Source organism: Macaca thibetana, chromosome 1 (assembly GCF_024542745.1).
Source record: "Macaca thibetana thibetana isolate TM-01 chromosome 1, ASM2454274v1, whole genome shotgun sequence".
In the NCBI taxonomy this organism is placed as follows: domain Eukaryota; kingdom Metazoa; phylum Chordata; class Mammalia; order Primates; family Cercopithecidae; genus Macaca; species Macaca thibetana.
This window is the reverse complement of record NC_065578.1, coordinates 25,325,785-25,346,418: the sequence shown is the minus strand read 5'-3', so window position 1 is coordinate 25,346,418 and position 20,634 is coordinate 25,325,785. Positions and strand designations below refer to the sequence as shown.

At 47.4% G+C, this 20,634-nt stretch overlaps 1 protein-coding gene across 4 annotated transcripts in view; it reads right to left on the bottom strand.

Annotated features, from left to right (window-relative positions):
• The window catches only part of DHDDS (dehydrodolichyl diphosphate synthase subunit), a 45,014-nt gene extending 25,763 nt beyond the window's left edge, over positions 1-19,251 (bottom strand). For 2 of the 4 annotated variants that reach the window (XM_050792240.1, XM_050792245.1), the window contains exons 1-6: positions 19,203-19,251; positions 18,570-18,687; positions 12,377-12,493; positions 7,147-7,289; positions 3,268-3,384; positions 1,457-1,558 (exon numbers count right to left, since the gene is read on the bottom strand). In XM_050792240.1, coding sequence (XP_050648197.1) covers positions 1,457-1,558; positions 3,268-3,384; positions 7,147-7,289; positions 12,377-12,493; positions 18,570-18,632 — 542 coding nt within the window. In that variant the 5' untranslated portion in view covers positions 18,633-18,687; positions 19,203-19,251. Of the gene's footprint in view, positions 1-1,456; positions 1,559-3,267; positions 3,385-7,146; positions 7,290-12,376; positions 12,494-18,569; positions 18,688-19,060 lie in introns of all 4 variants that reach the window. The other 2 variants (XM_050792232.1, XM_050792244.1) reach the window with 1 other exon arrangement.
• Positions 19,252-20,634: the final 1,383 nt, after the last annotated feature.

Here is a 20,634-nt window from a genome sequence, read left to right as displayed (position 1 = left end):
GTAAAACTGGGCAATTCACTTCAATGCTGAACTCAGTTTTCTCATCTACAACATGGGTAACAGCCTTGAATCTGTCACACATAAGGTTAATGACTTAATGAAATACAGAACACAACATATCTCCTGGGTTACTTTTTGTTACTATTATTATATTATTGCTATTAGTTTACAAATATTGAAAGTTATATGAACAATAATGTGAGAGGGACCAAATATTTAAATGGCTTAAAAAGTCCCTCCAGCTCTAATAATTAGGATTCCACTATGTTGACAACAATTAATAATTTTCTTTTTGAAAAATACCTGAATTCGCCGGGCGTGGTGGCTCACGCCTGTAAGCTCAACACTTTGGGAGGGGGTGGGCGGATCATGAGGTCAGGAGTTCGAGACCAGCCTGACCAATATGGTGAAAACTGTCTCGACTAAAAATACAAAAATCAGCCGTGCATGGTGGCGCACGCCTGTAGCCCCAGCTACTTGGGAAGCTGAGGCAGAAGAATTGCTTGAACCTGGGAGGTGAAGGTTGCAGTGACACAAGATCACATCACTGGACTCCAGCCTGGGCGACAAAATGAGACTTTGTCTCACCAAAAAAAAAAAAAGAAGAAAAGAAAAGAAAAGAAAATCACCTGAATCTTGTGTGAAACTAGAACATGAGAGACCTAAAGAACTCTAGCCCCAACAAACTGCATTCATGAAAAGTCATTCTTGGAAAAACACTACCAAAGGGCCAGGAGGGTGTAATTTGTAAAGGAATAATAACATGGCTTTGTCATCTGCTTTGCTTTTTCTCTGGGGTTTCTTGGTGTGTGGTGAACTCTAGTTCTGAAGCAGGTTGTAATAAGCCAATCCTAATCTCTAAATTTGGGAGATCCCCTTAAATCTTTCCACATGGCCGGGCACGGTGGCTCAAGCCTGTAATCCCAGCACTTTGGGAGGCCGAGATGGGTGGATCACGAGGTCAGGAGATCAAGACCATCCTGGCTAACACGGTGAAACCCCATCTCTACTAAAAAATACAAAAAACTAGCCGGGCGAGGTGGCAGGTGCATGTAGTCCCAGCTACTCGGGAGGCTGAGGCAGGAGAATGGCGTGAACCTGGGAGGCGGAGCTTGCAGTGAGCTGAGATCCAGCCACTGCACTCCAGCCTGGGCGACCGAGCAAGACTCCATCTCAAAAACAAAAAAAATCTTTCCACATGCTCCCCTAATTAGACCTCTGGCCAAGTACATGGCACAGAGGGGTTTTATGGTTTGGTACAGGCCTAGTTTTTTTGTTGTTGTTGTTTAAGAGATGGAGTTTTGCCATGTTGGCCAGGCTGGTCTTGAATTCCTGGCCTGCCTCAAATGGACTGCCCACCTAGGCCTCCTAATGTGCTGGGATTACAGGCATGAGCTGCCATGCTGACCCAGGCTTGTTTTCCTTAGTAATTACCATGCAAAACAACTCGGGATACCTGGGATCCAACAGGCCTTGCTCCACCCCCCACGCCATCTCTCTCACAGCATTGCTGATCTCATGACGGGATGTGTATGCAAAACAGACATTCAGGAAACACCTGAGGAGGGAAGAAGAGAATAATTTACCAAAGGGGGACAGGGAATGATGACTGAAGTCACTGATTACAGAGCAGCCCTTCCAGCCTTTCCCTAGAAAAACAAATACACACCAAATGTTAACCGTGGATACCTCTGAAAGGTGAAATTATGAATTTTTTGTGGTTTCCAAGTTTTCTTGGAATAAACATGTAACTAGTTTTATAATAAGACAAGTACTAAATGGCTCCTTTTTTTTTTGAGACAGAGTTTTGCTCTTGTTGTCCAGGCTGGAGTGCAGTGGCGTGATCTCGACTCACTGCAACCTCTGCCTCCTGGGTTCAAGTGATTCTTCTGCCTCAGCCTCCCGAGTAGCTGGGATTACAGGCGCACACCACCACGCCCAGCTAATTTTTGTATTTTTAGTAGAGACAGGGTTTCACCATGTTGGCCAGGCTGGTCTTGAACTCCTGACCTCAGGTGATTCACCTGCCTAGGATTACAGGCGTGAGACACTGTGCCCAGCCACTAAATAGCTCCTATTGCCCTCCTAACCCTCTCCTCTTCTACTGTACACCGGCTTTCAGAGGAAGATTCCACTGTGACATTGGCACAAACAAAGGAAAATAGGAAGGAGATTTGGTGTAAAACAAGTCCACTGGCCGGGCGCTGTGGCTCACGCCCGCACTTTGGGAGGCCGAGGCCGGCAGATCACGAGGTCAGGAGATAGAGATCACAGTGAAACCCCGTCTCTACTAAAAATACAAAAAATTAGCTGAGCGCGGTGGTGGGCGCCTGTAGTCCCAGTTACTCGGGAGGCTGAGCCAGGAGAATGGCGTGAACCCGGGAGGTGGAGCTTGCAGTGAGCCGAGATCGCGCCACTGCACTCCAGCCTGGGCGACAGAACTAGACTCCGTCTCAAAAAAAAAAAAAAAAAGGCCGGGCGCGGTGGCTCAAGCCTGTAATCCCAGCACTTTAGGAGGCCGAGACGGGCGGATCACGAGGTCAGGAGATCAAGACCATCCTGGCTAACGCGGTGAAACCCCGTCTCTACTAAAAAAAATACAAAAAACTAGCCGGGCAAGGTGGCGGGCGCCTGTAGTCCCAGCTACTCGGGAGGCTGAGGCAGGAGAATGGCGCAAACCCGGGAGGTGGAGCTTGCAGTGAGCTGAGATCCGGCCACTGCACTCCAGCCTGGGCGACAGAGCGAGACTCCGTCTAAAAAAAAAAAAAAAAAAAAAAATACAAGTCCACTGCCAAAATACATGTTATGTTTCAAACATCACGGAGTTTGGATTATTGAATTCTATTCCCCGTAGGTCTGTATGACCTCCCAAGGTCATCCTATCCATAGGTTAAAGGAGTGGAACAGAAAAAGAATTTCTTGAAGGATCTGTCTTCAAAGACAGGGATAAGAACTGTTGTATTCTGATCCCATCCCCTGTCAAGTAAAAACATATATACATATACACACATACACATTTACTTGGTGGGGGGTAGGCACAGAAAGGAGGAAACTATGCATATGTGTCAGTATACACACATATAACATGTTATTGCAGAATCATGTCTGGTGTGCCCTGCAGTCAGGAGAAAGTCTCTAAGCTGCTCAACCTACTCTCTCATTGCCCGTTGCACCAATCTAGACCAAGAAAAGCCCAGGTCGTCTCCCTAAAGCCAGCAGGGAATCAAATATTGAAACAGCTCCCTACAGGGAAATCTGAGAACTTACTTGTTGTAGTTCTTTGTGGCCTGTACAGCTTGTGCAATCAGCTCCTGGAGATCCAAGGGTAACAAATGCAGGTCGCCCAGGACCCGGATACACACCCCATGCTTCTGCAGTTTCTCCCTGATCAGGGAAAAGAGGCAGCATTGGGATAGGGCCCCTGCTGAGCTGGAGAGAGCAAGGTGCTCAGGTAATAACTGACAACCAGTTTTTTGAGGGCTTTCCTGTGTGTCAGACACTGTTCTACATGCTTGCATCCCCTCAACAACTCTGAAAGCCTACTTCAGTGCCGAGGCTCAGACAGGACAGTCAGATGGGGACTGCCCAAGGTCATACAGCCATCAAGTGCTCTGTTAGGATTGAAACGCTGTCTGTCTGACTTGAGAACCCAAATTATTTTTCTTGAGATGGACTCTTGCTCTGTCACCCAGGCTGGAGTGCAGTGGTGTGATCTCAGCTCACTGCAACCTCCGCCTCCCAGGTTCAAGCGATCTTCCCACTTCAGCCTCCCAAGTAGCTGGGATTACAGGCACCCGCCACCATGCCTGGCTAATTTTTGTATTTTTAGTAGAGACGGGGTTTCACTACGTTGGCCAGGCTGGTCTCGAACTCTTGACCTCAAGTGAGCTGCCTGCCTCGGTCTCCCAAAGAGCTGAGATTACAGGCATGAGCCACAGCGCTCAGTCCCAAATTCTTTTTTTTTTGTTGTTTGTTTGTTTCCTTTTTTGGAGACAGGGTCTTACCCTCACCCAGACTGGAGTGCAGCGGTATACTCATGGTTCAATATAACTTCCAAATCCTGAGCTCAAGCGATCCTCCTGCCGCAGCTTCCCAAGTAGCTGGGACTAAAGGTGTACACCACCATGCCCGGCTAATTTTTGTATTTCTTGTAAAGATGAGGTCTCACTATGTTGCCCAAGGTGGTCTCAAACTCCTGGCCTCAAGTGATCCTCCTGCCTGAGCCTCCCACAGTGCTAGGATTACAGGTGTGAGCCACCATGTCCAGCAAGAACCCAAACTCTGGCCGGGCGCGGTGGCTCACGCCTGTAATCCCAGCACTTTGGGAGGCCGAGGCGGGCGGATCACAAGGTCAGGAGATCGAGACCACGGTGAAACCCCGTCTCTACTAAAAATACAAAAAATTAGCCGGGCGCGGTGGCGGGCGCCTGTAGTCCCAGCTACTCAGGAGGCTGAGGCAGGAGAATGGCGTAAACCCAGGAGGCGGAGCTTGCAGTGAGCCGAGATCGCGCCACTGCACTCCAGCCTGGGCGACAGAGCGAGACTCCGTCTCAAAAAACAAAACAAAACAAAACAAAACAAAAAAAAAGAACCCAAACTCTTTACTATACATTACACAACCTCATGTGTCCTTTTTGGGAAGTTGCATTTTATGTATCTGTGAAGTCCCATTTGAGAAGTGAGTAAACTCCTCAAGGGAAGGAGCTGTATTATTGGTTACTTTTGTTACGTTCTAGTGAAATATGATGATAATGGTGACAGCTAACATTCTATGTTTACTAAATTCCAGATATTGGTCTAAGTGCTTTACATGTACCAACACATTCCATTCTTACACCAACCTCTGAGTTATATACCATTATTATTCCCCTTTTACAGATGAGGAAGCTGAGGCACAGGGACGTTAGGTAATTTGTTCGGACAGTTGATTAATGGAGAACCAGGATTTGTACATAGGAAGTCAGCCTCCAGAGCTTGTCTTCTTAATTATGACATTATATTGCTTCCATACAATAACTCCCAAACTCTGCATATGGTGACAATGAATTCAACCAGTTTCTCTCATCCGGAAATGCTATGAAGAAACCAAATGCTTCACGTTTGGAAAATGGGAGCTTAATAGAAGGAAGTATACTAGAAGACCTTGATTCAGCTCTTCCTACTAGCTTGTGGTATAGTTCTGCCACTAGCTTGATGTGTGACCAGGCGTGAGCCCTCGTCTTCTGTTTTTTAAATTTTTAATTTACTTATTTTTATTTTAATGAATTAATTTTTTGAGACAGCATCTCACTCTGTTGCCCAGGATGGAAGATAGTGGTTCAATGACAGCTCATTGAAGCCTCAACCTCCCCAGACTCAAGTGAGCCTCCCTCTTCAGCCTCCCGTGTAGCTGGGATTACAGGCATGTGCCACCATCCTCAGTTAATTTTTTTTGTATTTTCTTGTAGAGATGGGGTTTTGCCATGTTGCCTAGGCTGGACTCAAGCAAATTCCTGGACTCAAGCAATCCACCCTCCTTGGCCTCCCAAAGCGCTGGGATTACAGGTGCGAGCCACCCTGCTCAACCTCTTCTCTTTACCAGGGTTTTGTTTCCCAACTGATGAAATAGAATAAGGCCAGTGGTTTTCCCACTTTCTTTCAGCCAAAGAACCCTTTCTTCAAATCAAATTCTACACAGAAGCCTAATACATAAAATAGGTAAATGCAACTCAGCACCCTCTACCCTACTCCCACTGGGTTCTTTCTACACCTCCTCAGACCTTGGGGTTCTGTGGCACATTAATGGTAAAGCACCTCTGAGGTTTCTTCTTGCTTTCGCCAGGACTTCATGATAAACGAAGTCCATTTTCTCTACTATTAACTGATCAGAGCAATGTCATTAGCATCTCTTCTGCCGTGCATTTTGATCTTGCAGGAATTGTAAGATGGCCTGTCTCTCAGAGCACAGTGTAGATGATAGCTCAGCTCTGGAGTCAGAAAGACCCAGGTGTGCACCTTGGCTCTGCCTGATAGCTGTGTGACCCAGGATATATGCCTTAACTTCTTTGATTTCTACTTTCCTTCTCTCTAAAAATGGGCCAATAATATCTTTGTCATGGTATAATGTGATTACAGGATGAGTAAGAATATATTTTAGGCTCAAAGCCTGGCATATAGTAAGCATTTTAAAAAGGTAAGATTAGTGGGATGTGCCCCCCATGCCTCCATCCCCGGCTCCTTAGGTGTAAACTCTGAGCCACACAGGCTCTGCTGGGGACCAGGGAGCAATGTCTGTAGCCCAGAATCTCACCATCCTAATATAGACAGAAGGAAGCCTGGCTACCCTCCCTACCACCCATTGTTCTAGGCTTACCTTCACTGGAGTTCTAGGCTTACTGTTCTCTCATCTTCCTGGTATAGGTAGGAGCTGGGCACACAACAGTTGTAACTAAGGCTTTTGGGCAATTCTGGCTGGTAAGGGCTCCATACTTTGAAGCAAGCAGTCTCCACTGAACTTCGTCTTTGCCCCTCTCTGGCTTTATTCCCTAAGTTAAGCCTAAACTTACTGACAGCTAAGAATGGTACTGACGCTTCCCCATAATTGTCTCTTATGCATCATCCCATCCCTCCCAAAAGACTATGCAGGGGGAGTACAGTAACTTTTTAGGGTTCACTGTGCAGCAGAAAATGACTTCCTTAATGTTTTCTTTAACTCCACTTCCTTGGCCATAGTTTATTGGCTCTGGGGTAGAAATCTGATAGAATTTAGGGATCCCAATTAAGGGATTTTATTGATTCTGGGTTGCTCTTTTGAGGCAGAGAAAACTGGTCTGCAGAGAGAGATGGAAATAAATGAATATAGAGGTTCTACCTAGTGGGTTTAATTCCTGGTTTCAGTTTTGCTTGAGGTTGGCTGTACTTGTTCTTAAATCATGTGACACACCTCAATATCCTCAAATAAATGCCCCTTTTTTAATTTAAAAAAAATGGAAGAAATAAAGAATGAAGGACTATCTTGTATTTCTGATATTTGCCACCCAAGATGTCTAACCAACATTAAAAAGAGTTGGGAGTCCCTTAAGTAAGTCTCAGATAACAGAATTTCAAGGGTTAGGATAAGGCTGGGGGTGGTGGAAGAACATACTCTCCCCTCTGATAGCATCTTACTGTTCTTCCATCAAGCGGCTGAACTTCTGCCGAGCCAGATCCATAAGCCCGTCTACCTCACTCTTGGAGCGTTTGAAGTTCTCAATGCTGAATGCGTAGACCGTCACCTCTAGGATGCCCAGGTTCAAACACCACCGCAGAGTCTGAGAGGGGAGAAGGCAAGGAGCTAGGATACAAGGAAGAGTGGGAAGGGAAATAAGAGGTACTTTTTGGTCCTGACTCAGAGCTGGAGATGGGAGGCAGACTTTTCTCCTCCCAAAGCTGGGTGAAGCTAGGATAACATCAGTGTTTATGTTAGAATTAATGAATCAAACAAGGAGAAAACCACCATTGAAGAAACTGAAAAATGTGATCTTAGTGAATGCTGATGGCATTGTGCATTACAAGAAAGAACTCTGCACTGAGAGTGTAAAGACCTAGGTTCTAGTCCCTGACTCCATCATGCACTTATGTGACTAGAATCAAATCACTTAATCTCTCTAGGTTTAAGTCTCCTTACCTGTAATAGGAATCACAATCCATCCCTTACAAGGTGGTTAACGAACAATATAAAAACACAAGGTGTTATTACTCACAGCATAACTTCATTATTCTGGTAGGTTGGGAGGCTGATGAGTCAAAAGAAAAAAAGCAATAACTGGACAGCTGTGTAACATTTAATAGCCTGCAAAGGGGTTTCACATAATTTCATTCGATTCTTTGAACACCCACTTTAAAATGACACTGCTGTTTTCATGCCTACTTTACAGATGATAAAACAGGCTCAGAGTTGAAGAATATGTCAAAAATCCTCAACTCAACTGTCTGATTCCATTATATGGAGTTCTAGAACAGGAAAAACAAATTTATAGTTACAGAAATCAGAACAGTAGTTGCCTAGAGAAGAAAAGGAGGAGGTGGAACAGAAGTTGATTGAGAAAGGGCACCAGGGAACTTTTTGGAGAGATAGAAATACATCTTTTTGTTTTTTTTTGTTTTGTTTTTTGGTGGAATCTCGCTCTGTCACCCAGGCTGGAGTGCAGTGCTACAATCTTGGCTCACTACAACCTCCACCTCCTACGTTCAAGTGATTCTCCTGCCTCAGCCTCCCGAGTAGGTGGCCTACAGGCATGTGCCACCACACCCGGCTAACTTTTTGTATTTTTAGTAGAGACAGATTTCGCCATGCTGGCCAGGCTGGTCTCGAACTCCTGACCTCAGGTGATCTGCCTGCCTTGGCCTCCCAAAGTGGTAGGATTACAGGCATGAGCCACTGCGCCCAGCAGGAAATGTCTCATATCTCAACAGGGGTATGGGTTAAATGAATGCATTGTCAAAACCTAAAATCTGTGCATTTCACCATATGAAATTATAATTCAAAAAGAAATGAAACTGGCTGGGTGCGGTGGGTCACACCTGTAACCCTAGCACTTTGGGAGGCCGAGGTGAGCGGATTACCTGAGGTCGGGAGTTCAAGACCAGCCTGGCCAACATGGTAAAACCCCATCTCTACTAAAAATACAAAAACTTAGCTGGGTGCAATGGCGCATGCCTGTAATCCCAGCTACTGGGGAGGTTGAGGCAGAAGAATTGCTTGAACCCGGGAGGCACAGGCTGTGGTGAGCGGAGATCTTACCACTGTACTCCAGCCTGGGCTACAGAGCGAGACTTTGACTCAAAAAAAACAGGCGAGGCATGGTAGCTCATGCCTATAATCCCAGCACTTTGGGAGGCTGAGGTGGGAGGATCACGAGGTCAGGAGTTCGAGACCAGCCTGACCAACATGGTGAAACCCCATCTCTACTAAAAATGCAAAAATTAGCTGGGCGTGGTGACGCAGGCCTGAAATCCCAGCTAGTCAGGAGGCTGAGGCAGGAAAATCCCTCGAACCTGGGAGGCAGAGGTTGCAGTGAGCCAAGATCGTGCCACTGTACTCCAACCTGGGCGACAGAGAGAGCGACTCTGTCTCAAAAAAAAGAAAAAATGAAACTCACACTTAAACTTAGTCCTGGCTGGGCGCGGTGGCTCACACCTGTAATCCCAGCACTTAGGCCACGGGGGGCAGATCACGAGGTCAGGAGTTTGTGACCAGCCTGGCTAACATGGTGAAACTCCGTCTCTATTAAAAACACAAAAATTAGCCGGGAGTGGTGGCACGCACCTGTAATCCCAGCTACTCGGCAGGCTGAGGCAGGAGAATCGCTTGAACCCGGGAGGCGGAGGTTGTAGTGAGCTGAGATCACGCCACTGCACCCTAGCCTGGGTGACAGAGCAAGACTCCATCTCTCAAAAAAAAAAAAAAAAAAAAAAAAAGGGCCGGGCGCGGTGGCTCAAGCCTGTAATCCCAGCACTTTGGGAGGCCGAGGCGGGCGGATCACGAGGTCAGGAGATCGAGACCATCCTGGCTAACACGGTGAAACCCCGTCTCTACTAAAAATACAAAAAGAAATTAGCCGGGCGTGGTGGCGGGCGCCTGTAGTCCCAGCTACTCGGGAGGCTGAGGCAGGAGAATGGCGTGAACCCGGGAGGCGGAGCTTGCAGTGAGCCGAGATCGCGCCACTGCACTCCAGTCTGGGCGACAGAGCAAGACTCCGTCTCAAAAAAAAAAAAAAAAAAAAAAAGAAAAAGAAAAAAACTTAGTCCTTTGGGGCTGCTCTAATCCTGTACCACTAAAGGTGGAGAACAATGCTGAGAGGTGAAGAACAATGTTGAGAGATGGAGAGCTGGAGAAATGTTGAGAGATGGAGAACAGAAGAAACAAAGCTAAAGAGCTACCTCTCTAACCCCTTAACAAACATACAAGCAAACAAATCTATTGTTATCTTAGGAAAATTACCAGTGAGAACCTGACACTTGAACAGCCTCAGGCTCTAAAGACCTTGCAAGGCAGCCACTGTGGATGGCACATCTGGGTTGGAACCCACCACTGACATCAGTCAATATAATTGCTAATAACAAGTTTGATTTTTGAGCACTTCCTTTATGTCAGGGCCTGTGCTACATGCTTTCCATTGTGCCATCTTATTTATCTTCAAATAATCTACTGAGAGAGATTGCTAACCCTGTTTTATAGATGAAGAAACTGAGGCAAAAGGAAGCTACATAACTTACTGCAGGTCGCAAAGCCAGACAGTGACAGAGCAGGGGTGCCAATGAGTTCTGAGGGACTCCAGAGCTTAAGCTCTTAAGCATTAGGCAAAACTGCCTCTCAGTTACAAAACAGAAGCCAGAGTCAACAAACTCCATAAAGTAAAGACTTCTACAAAGTGTTAGTGAGAACCCCACTGCCACTCATTCAAGAAAAAAACATCACAGCCCTGGCATCACGCTGTGCCCTTGTGCCAGGATACTGGGACCTGTGAACTACAGACCATATTTCCATTCTTTTTTTTTTTTTTGAGACGGAGTCTCACTCTGTTGCCTAGGCTGGAGTGCAGTGATGTAATCTCAGCTCACTGCAAGCTCCGCCTCTCGGGTTCACGCCATTCTCCTGCCTCAGCCTCCTGAGTAGCTGGGATTACAGGTGCCTGCCACCACGCCCGGCTAGTTTTTTGTATTTTTAGTAGAGATGGGGTTTCACTGTGTTAGCCAGGATAGTCTTGATCTTCTGACCTCATGATCCGTGTGCCTCGGCCTCCCAAAGTGCTGGGATTACAGGCGTGAGCCACTGCTCCCGGCCCTCCATTCTTCTTAAAAGTTTCACCAAGATTGTCATATTCCATTCTTTTGTTAAACTTAGTGTTTTCCAATTTATAACATGCATTATACCACAAAATGTTCATGACCTCTGTGTAGAGTGATGTCCTGCTTTGCTGGGGACTTTCACCAGTTTTAGCACTGAAAGATCTGCGTCCTGAGAAACCTGTCAGCCTTGCCAAAGCAGAATGAATAGTCACCCAATGTTCATCCAGAAATGTCACTTCTAAGAATTTACCCAAAAAGAGTATTTTTTTTTTTCAGACAAGGTCTTGCTCTGTCACCAGGCTGGAATGTGGTGGCATGAACATAGCTCACTGCAGCCTCAACCTCCAGGGTTCAAGTGATCCTTCCACCTCAGTCCCATAAGTAGCTGGGACCACAGGCATGCACCACCATGCTTGGCTAATTTTTTTTTTTTTTTTTTGTAGAGACAGGATCTCACCATGTTGCCCAGGGTGAAACAGTACTATTTATAATGTTTATTGTAATGTCAAGTAATAGTGGAGCAGTTAAATTGTATCAGATCCTCTTGATAAAATGTTCTATAGTCATTGAAATATACAGTTAGAAAGCTTATATATACACCTTAAAAAATGCTTCCCCAAATGTTGGCCGGGCACAGTGGCTCATGACTGTAACCCCAGCACTTTGGGAGGCTGATGGGGGTGGATCACTTGAGGTCAGAAGTTCGAGAACAGCCTGGCCAACATGGTGAAACCTCATCTCTCTCAAAATACAAAAGAATTAGTTGGATGTGGTGACAGGTGTTCAATCTCAACTACTCAGGAGGCTGAGGAAGAAAATCACTTGAACCCGGGAGGTGGAGGTTGCAGTGAGCAGAGATCATGCCACTGCACTCCAGCCTGGGCAACAGAGCGAGACGCTGTCTCAAACAAACAAAACCAAAATGTTAAAAAATAAGGTTACCGAAGCTACAGATGCAATTTTATTAATGTTAAGTCATGTAGAGCATACAATAAGGATTGGATGAGGCATAGAATATAAACTGTTGATTTATTAAAATAAGAAGAGGCAATTTTGTTCCTATTTCCAATATTTTATGGTCATTCACTGGATGATTACTTCTTTGTTAATGTCATTTTTTTTTTTCTTGAGATGGTGTCACTCTGTCACCCAGGCTAGAGTACAGTGGCACAATCTCTGTTCACTGCCGCCTCAAGCTTCCTGGGCTCAGATAGTCCTCCCACCTCAGCCTCCTGAGTAGCTGGAGGCACAGGTGTGCACCACCAAGTCTGGCTAATTTTTAAATTTTTTTGTAGAGACAGGGTTTGACTATGTTGCCCAGGCTGGTCCTGAATCCCTGGGCTCAAGCAATCCTCCTGCCTCGGCCTCCCAAAGTGTGGGATTACAGGCATAAGCAACCACATCTGGCCAATGTCAAGATGAGACCTATAGCTAGCAAGCAAACAGTAAAACACAGAGACAGATACACAAAACACTCTTCAACCACAGCAAACTCAGAGCCTGGTTTTCTAGCTATAATCCACCTCTCCACAGACTATTCACTTTGGGCTCTGCCATACAAACCCACCTCAGCTAGCTTGTTGAAGCCCTGTGAGTGGCCTTCCTGCCGCTCCACCTGGCACTTCTTGGCATAGCGACGGTTCCCGTCCATTATGAATGCAATGTGTTTCGGCATTGGGCCTGCCTGTGGAATAGGAAGACAAATCATGAACAGGTTTCATATTCTTCAGGGATAAAGGAAGACACTACACCCCAAGGTGATAAGTTTGGGTTATGTGATGAAAACCTCAATGAAGGGAATTGGGTACTTTGTGCTTTTTTTTTTTTTTTTTTTTTTTTTTTTTTTTTTGAGACGGAGTCTCGCTCTGTAGCCCGGGCTGGAGTGCAGTGGCCGGATCTCAGCTCACTGCAAGCTCCGCCTCCCGGGTTTAGGCCATTCTCCTGCCTCAGCCTCCCCAGTAGCTGGGACTACAGGCGCCCGCCACCTCGCCCGGCTAGTTTTTTGTATTTTTAGTAGAGACGGGGTTTCACGGTGTTAGCCAGGATGGTCTCGATCTCCTGACCTCGTGATCCGCCCGTCTCGGCCTCCCAAAGTGCTGGGATTACAGGCTTGAGCCACCGCGCCCGGCCACTTTGTGCTTTTAACTCAGTAAAAAGACATTAAAGTTTACTTACTTAGTTACTTAATTTTGAGGCAGGATCTCACTCAGTCACCCAGACTGGAATGCAATGGTGTGATCACAGCTGACTGCAGCCTTGGCCTCCTGGGCTCAAGTGATGCTCCCACCTCTGCCTCTCACTGACTAGCCAGGGCTACCAGCACATGCCATCACACCTACCTAGCCTTTTTTTTTTTCTTTTTTTTTTTAAGAGATGGAGTCGGCCAGGCATGGTGGCTTACGCCTATAATTCCAGCACTTTGGGAGGCTGAGGTGGGTGGATCACTTGAGGTCAGGCGTTCGAGACCAGCCTGGCCAACATGGTGAAACTTGGTCTCTACTAAAAATACAAAAATTAGCCAGGCATGGTGGCATGTGCCTGTAGTCCCAGCTACTCTACTCTGGAGGCTGAGGCAGGAGAATCGCTTGAACCCAGGAGGTGGAGGTTGCAGTGAGTCGAGATCATGCCACTGCACTCCAGCCTGGGCGACACAGTGAGACCGTCTCAAAAAAAAGAGATGGGTGGGGCATTTTCGCATGTTGCCCAGGTCTCGAACTCCTGGGCTCAAGCAATCCTCCTTCATCAGCCTCCCAAACTGCTGGGATTAAAAAAGGTATGAGCCACCATAGCTGGCCTACTTATTATTTTTTTGAGATGGAGTCTCGCTCTGTTGCCCGGGCTAGAGTGCACTGGTGCGATTTCGGCTCACTGCAAGCTCCGCCTCCCGGGTTCACGCCATTCTCCTGCCTCAGCCTCCCGAGTAGCTGGGACTACAGGCGCCTGCCACCACGCCCGGCTAATTTTTTTTTGTATTTTTAGTAGAGACGGGGTTTCACTGTGTTAGCCAGGATGGTCTCGATCTCCTGACCTCGTGATCCACCCGCCTTGGACTCCCAAAGTGCTGGGATTACAGGCTGAGCCACTGCGCCCAGCCTACTTATTTTTATTTACATATTTACTGAGCACTTACTCCATGGCAAATACTATGCTAAGCTTCTTTTTTTTTTGAGACGGAGTCTCGCTCTGTCGCCCAGGCTGGAGCGCAGTGGCCGGATCTCAGCTCACTGCAAACTCCGCCTCCCAGGTTCACGCCATTCTCCTGCCTCAGCCTCCCGAGTAGCTGGGACTACAGGCGCCCACCACCTTGCCCGGCTAGTTTTTTGTATTTTTTAGTAGAGACGGGGTTTCACTGGGTTAGCCAGGATGGTCTTGATCTCCTGACCTCGTGATCCGCCCATCTCAGCCTCCCAAAGTGCTGGGATTACAGGCTTGAGCCACCACGCCCGGCCTGCTAAGCTTCTTATACTTCATCTTATCATACAAGTCTATAAAGTAAATAGTATTATCTTCATTTTACAGATGGAAAAACAAGCTCAGAGACTTCTAGTGACTTGCATAAGTCACACAGTTAAGAAGAGACAAATGGGGATTCAAACTGATGTCCCTCTGCCTCCAGAGTTAATCTTTCAACCATATGCTCTTAAGTACAGGCTTGGTTTAGAGCAACTAGAGAGCAAAGGGAAAAAAAAATTTTTTTTTCCTTGAAAAAGGTCTTACTCAGGCCAGGCGCGGTAGCTCACACCTGTAATCCCACCAGCACTTTGGGAGGCCGAGGTGGGCGGATCACGAGGTCAGGAGATCGAGACCATCCTGGCTAACATGGTGAAACCCTGTCTCTACTAAACATACAAAAAGTTAGCCGGGCATGGTGGCAGGCGCCTGTAGTCCCAGCTACTCGGGAGGCTGAGGCAGGAGAATGGCGTGAACCTGGGAGGTGGAGCTTGCAATGAGCTGAGATGGCACCACTGCACTCCAGCCTGGGCAACAGAGTGAGACTCCGTCTCAAAAAAAAAAAAAAAAGAAACAGGGTCTTACTCTGTTACCCAAGCTGGATGGAGTGTGGTGGTGTTATCTCAGCTCATTTGCAACCTCCACTTTTTGGGAGGAGAAAGGTTCTCCCACTTCAATTTCCCAAGTAGCTGGGACTACAGGAATACACTACCACACCCAGCTAATTTTTTTATTTTTTGTAGAGATGGGGGTCTCACCATAATGGCCAGGCTGCTATCGAACTCCTGGGATCAAGAGATCCACTCGACTTGGCCTCCCAAAGTGCTGGGATTACAGGTTTGAGCCATTGTGCCTGGCCAGGAAAATTTTTTTTTTTTTTTTTTTTTTTTTTTTTTTTTGAGATGGAGTCTTGCTCTGTCACCCAGGTTGGAGTGCAGTGGCCGGATCTCAGCTCACTGCAAGCTCCGCCTCCCGGGTTCACGCCATTCTCCTGCCTCAGCCTCCCGAGTAGCTGGGACTACAGGCGCCCGCCACCTCACCTGGCTAGTTTTTTTGCAGTAGAGACGGGGTTTCACCGTGTTAGCCAGGATGGTCTCGATCTCCTGACCTCGTGATCCGCCCGTCTCAGCCTCCCAAAGTGCTGGGATTACAGGCTTGAGCCACCGCGCCCGGCCGAAAAATTTTGATGGGTATAGTGAAACGAAGATGTTACCTTCTACAGAAAAAAGGAACTCATATGGCCAGGTGCAGTGGCTCATGCCTGTAATTCCAGCACTTTGGGAGGCCAAAATGGGTGGATGACTTGAGGTCAGGAGTTAAAGACCAGTTTGGCCAACATGTTGAAACCCCATCTCTACTAAAAATGCGAAAATTAGGGCTGGGTGCAGTGGCTCACGCCTGTAATCTCAGCACTTTGGGAGGCAAAGGAGGGCAGATCACGAGGTCAGGAGTTCAAGACCAGGCTGGCCAATATGGTGAAACCCTGTCTCTACTAAAAATACAAAAATTAGCCAGGCGTGGTGGCAGATGCCTGTAATCCTAGCTACTTGGGAGGCTGAGGCAGGAGAACTGCTTGAACCTGGGAGGCGGAGGTTGCAGTGAGCCAAGATCATGCCACTGCACTCCAGCCTGGGCAACAGAACAAGACTCCATCTTGGGAAAAAAAACCAAAAAATACAAAAAATTAGCCAGGTATGGTGGGAGCCTGTAATCCCCGCTACTCAGGAGGCTGAAGCCGGAGAATGGCTTAAACCCGGGAGGCAGAGGTTGCAATGAGCCAAGATGGCGCCACTGCACTCCAGCCTGGGTGACAGAGTGAGACTCTGTCTCAAAAAAAAAAAAAAAAAAAAAAAAAAAAAAGGGCACTAATTCCTGACCTCTAGCCAACTGCTGACACACAGGAACTGGGGCGCAATATTGTTGGATCTGTTGATCTTGCAAGAAAACCAAACATCAGGATTTTTATAAAAATTTTGCTTTTCGGCCGGGCGCAGTGGCTCATGCCTATGATCCCAGAACTTTGGGCAGCCGAGGCGGGTGGATCACAAGGTCAGGAGTTTTAAGACCAGCCTGGCCAACATGGTGAAACTCAGTCTCTACTAAAAATAAAGAAAAATTAGCCAGGTGTGGTGGCGGGTGCCTGTAATCCCAGCTACTTGGGAGGCTGAGGCAGGAGAATTGCTTGAACCCAGGAGGCAGAGGGTGCAGTGAGCCGAGATCATGCCACCGCACTCCAGCCTGGGTGACAGAGTGAGACTCTGTCTCAAAAAAAAAAAAAAAAAATTGTTTTTCAAAGCAAACCAAAAAGACTTTTTTTGAGCCAAACAAAACTTACTTGGAGCCAGACACGGTGGCTCAAGCCTGTAATCCCAGCACTTTAGGACGCTGAGGTGGGCAGATCACTTGAGGCCAGGAGTTCGAGACCAGCCTGGCCAACATGGTGAAACCCCAACTCTACTAAAAATACAAAAAAAATAAAATAAAATAACCAGGCGTGGTGGCGGGTGCCTATAATCCCAGCTACTTTGGGAGGCTGAGGTGGGAGAATCGCTTGAACCCAGGAGGCGGAGGTTGCAGTGAGCCAAGATTGCACCAGTGCACTCCAGTCTGGGCAACAGAATAAGACTCTATCTCAAAAAAGAAACCATACAAAACAAAACCCTTATCTGGCTTGGAGCAGCTTTGAGTTATCTCCCATAACACAAATGGACTCCTTAGCCTACTTTTCCTCACCTGGGAGGGCTCTTCCCTGACTGCTTCCTCATCAACACTTCTTCTTTTTCTACTTCTGTCTCCCACATACAGCCTTTCCATCCCCCAAAATCCATTCAAGTTATGCAGCTTGTTCTTCCAAACATACCACTGCAGTGGTTCCCCAAGGAGATACTTCCCATTCCCTGGACTGCTTGAGATCCCTTGGCATTTGTTTGTGAGCATGTGTGGGGCTTGTATAAAGGTTACTGACTCATGAATTCATTACTGCCTGCTGCTTGACAGCCTGTGGCTGAAAAACAAAACCAAGCTGACTGGCCCCAATCTCAAACCTGTCTTAGGCAGATACAATATTGCTGTGATTCCTAGAGAAAAAGCTAAGGGAAGATTTGGGGAAGATGGGAGATAATAGTCTTCAAATGGCTGAAAGACAACCCTAATAATAATTAAGAACTGCTAGACATTATGCTAACTGCTTTATATTAATGTCTCATTTAATTCTCATAACAATTCTATAGTTGTTAAAGTCACATGATTACTAAATGATAGAACAGGACTTTCAGACCAGGTGCAGTGGCTCAGGCCTATAATCCCAGCACTTTGAGAGGCTGAGATAGGTGGATCACCTGAGGTCAAGAGTTTGAGACCAGCCTGGCCAGTATGGTAAAATCCCATCTCTATTAAAAATATAAAAATTAGCCATGTGTGGTAGCACATGCCTGTAACCCCAGCTACTTGGGAGGCTAAGGCAAGAGAATTGCTTGAACTTGGGAGACGAAGGCTGCAGTGAGCCAAGACTGTGCCATTGCACTCCAGCCTGGGTGACAGAGCAAGACTCCGTCTCAAAAAAAAGAACAGGAATTTCAGCCACGTTTGTCTGCCTCTAGAGCCCAAACTCCTTTTGTTTTTTTTTGAGACAGAGTCTCATTCTGAACTTTTTTTTTTTTTTTTTTTTTTTTTTTGAGACAGTCTCGTTCTGTCACCCAGGCTGGAGTGCGGTGGCACAATCATGACTCACTGCAGCTTTGACCTGGGCTCAAGAAATTCTCCCACTTCAGCCTTCCGAGTAGCTGGGACTACAGGTGAACACCACCAAGCCCGGCTAATTTTTGCATTTTTTTGTAGAATCAGGGTTTTGCCATGTTGCCCAGGCTGGTCTCAACTCCTGAGCTCAAACAGTCTGCCCACCTCGGCCTCCCAAATTGCTGGGATTACAGGCCTGAGGGACCAGGCCCAGCCCCCAAGCTCTACTGCCAGATCAAAGAATGTATCAAAGATTAACCTATTTAAATCCAGAGGACAGTACAAGGAACAGTGGATCAACATTCCAAGGAAACAAATTTCAGTTCTCTATAAGGAATACTTAGCAGTCTAGGCGGCCCACTGATATTGAGAGGCCTCGGCTTCCTGAAAATGTCAGAGTTAGGACAAAAGTCTACCAGAAATGTAGACCTGGAAGTTACCATTCTAAGACTCTTTGGTTTCCTTGCTAAATTCCACGAATTTAAATCATGAATTGCTCAACTTTATTAACAGATTTTGATACAAGATTATCCAACTGACCAGAAGGCCAACTGGTGCTCTGGGCCATTGCTCACCTTTATGATGTTGGCACAGAACCGCTCCCAAAGTGACAGCTCTCCTTCCTTGATCCATGACATAGTTCTTTTCCAGTCAGAAGATCACCCCAGAACAACCAAACACCAGCCAGGTAATCTTGGATAAAGAAGAAAGAAAATAAGAAGCCACCAAGGTTTGCAAAGAGCTATAACTGACTTCTGGGGAATCAGATGGACTGTGGAGAGCAGCCAGCATTAGAATCCAAAGACACTGGTCTAAGCCTATAATCTTTTACCACCCACAGTTTTATAAGGCAATGAGACCTCTGGGGGGCAAAAGCCTTTCCTCGGTTCTCGTGCCTTTGCAGACTTGTTCCCATTCCCATTTCCTCAGTATCTGCACTGACTTCTTCTGAACATCTAAGTCAGCTTCCTGCCACATCATGGTGCCCACATCTTGATCATTCCCTGTTTCTTCCTTCTCCATCTTCCCTCAAGCTGTTTCCCACTCTGCGCTCCCAGTTACTAACCCCTTCAGTTATCGCACCGCCGGTACTTCACGCCTCAGTGGTCTCCTGATTATCCCCTCAGTCGTCCCTTTGCTTCTCCCGCAGCTGCTCCCCGCCCAGTCACCCTCTTCTCCTCTAGTTCACCCCTTCAGTTCAGTGGCACCTGATTCGCTCCGCTGGGCGCGTCCCCACCGCTTCAGTGGGCCGGCACTTCCTCACGACGTGGCGCTAGAAGAACACGTCATCTTTGGGCGCTGCGACACGCCCCCTCCGTCACCCAAGTTGGGGGGCCCTGCCCTGCGCCTGCGCCTGCGGGCTAGAGGGAGGGCAGTTCTCAGTCCTGTGGGGTGTGGACGCCGGCTAGGGTGAGAGCCAGGCTCACGTGACCTGGAGGCTGGGCTCCAGGCCACGTGCTGGGGGACCAGCTGGGGAAGACGGGGTTGAGCCCAGTGTGGGGAGCGGAAGGGTCGGTAGACTCACAGATTGGGAGGCCTCTGGAAAACGCGCCAGTGAAATGAGCCAGGGGGAAGAATCGAGGCGCTTCTCGGCCTTTGAAGGCAGCTTAGGACTGCTGAGAAATGGGGTAAGGCAGCGTCCTAACCTGGGAATGCCGCAGAACCGGGCTTCATTAGAGCACTGGTACATATTCTTAAAAATTATCTCGTTACGTTTCGTGTTTTATTTAGTGGATTTAATCGTCTGGGAAGAAGTTTCTAGCCGCAGCCAATCTTACAGACGCGCAGAATATTAATCTATTTTGTGCCGATTTAAGGCACGCATATTTTAGGATTTGTGGATTACCAAGACCTGTCTCAACGAACTCAGGAGAAGCGGTAAGGCCAGAAGGATCTCTGCCATAAGAATGACTTCTAGGCCAGACGCGGTGACCCACGCCTGTAATCCCAGCACTTTGGGAGGCGGAGGCGAACGGATCACCTGAGGTTAGGAGTTCGAGACCAGCCTGGCCAACATCGTGAAACCCCCGTCTCTACTAAAAATACAAAAAATGAGCCGGGCGTGGTGGCGGGCGCCTGTAGTCCCAGTTACTCGGGAGGCTGAGGCAGGAGAATCGCTTGAACCCTGGAGGCGGCGGTTGCGGTGAGCCAAGATCACGCCACTGCACTCCAGCCTGGGCAACAGGAGCGAAACTCCGTCTCAAAAAAAAAAAAAAAAAGACTTCTAAAATAACAGAAAGGTGCTCGCTTTGGCAGCACATAAACGAAAATAACAAATTAACCCTGGTAGAAAAGCTAAGGGCATTAGCTCTGTACTGAACCTTTACGAAAAAAAGGGTTGCAAGGATTCTAGGCTCACAAAAGAAATTCGTAGTTAAGGCCGGGCGCGGTGGCTCACGCCTGTAATCCCAGCACTTTGGGAGGCCGAGGCGGGTGGATCACGAGGTCGGGAGATCAAGACCATCCTGGCTAACGCAGTGAAACCCCGTCTCTACTAAAAATACAAAAAATTAGCAGGGCGTAGTGGCGGGCATATGTAGTCCCAGCTATTCGGGAGGCTGAGGCAGGAGGATGGTGTGAACCCAGGAGGCGGAGCTTGCAGTGAGCCGAGACTGGGCCACTGCACTCCAGCCTGAGCGA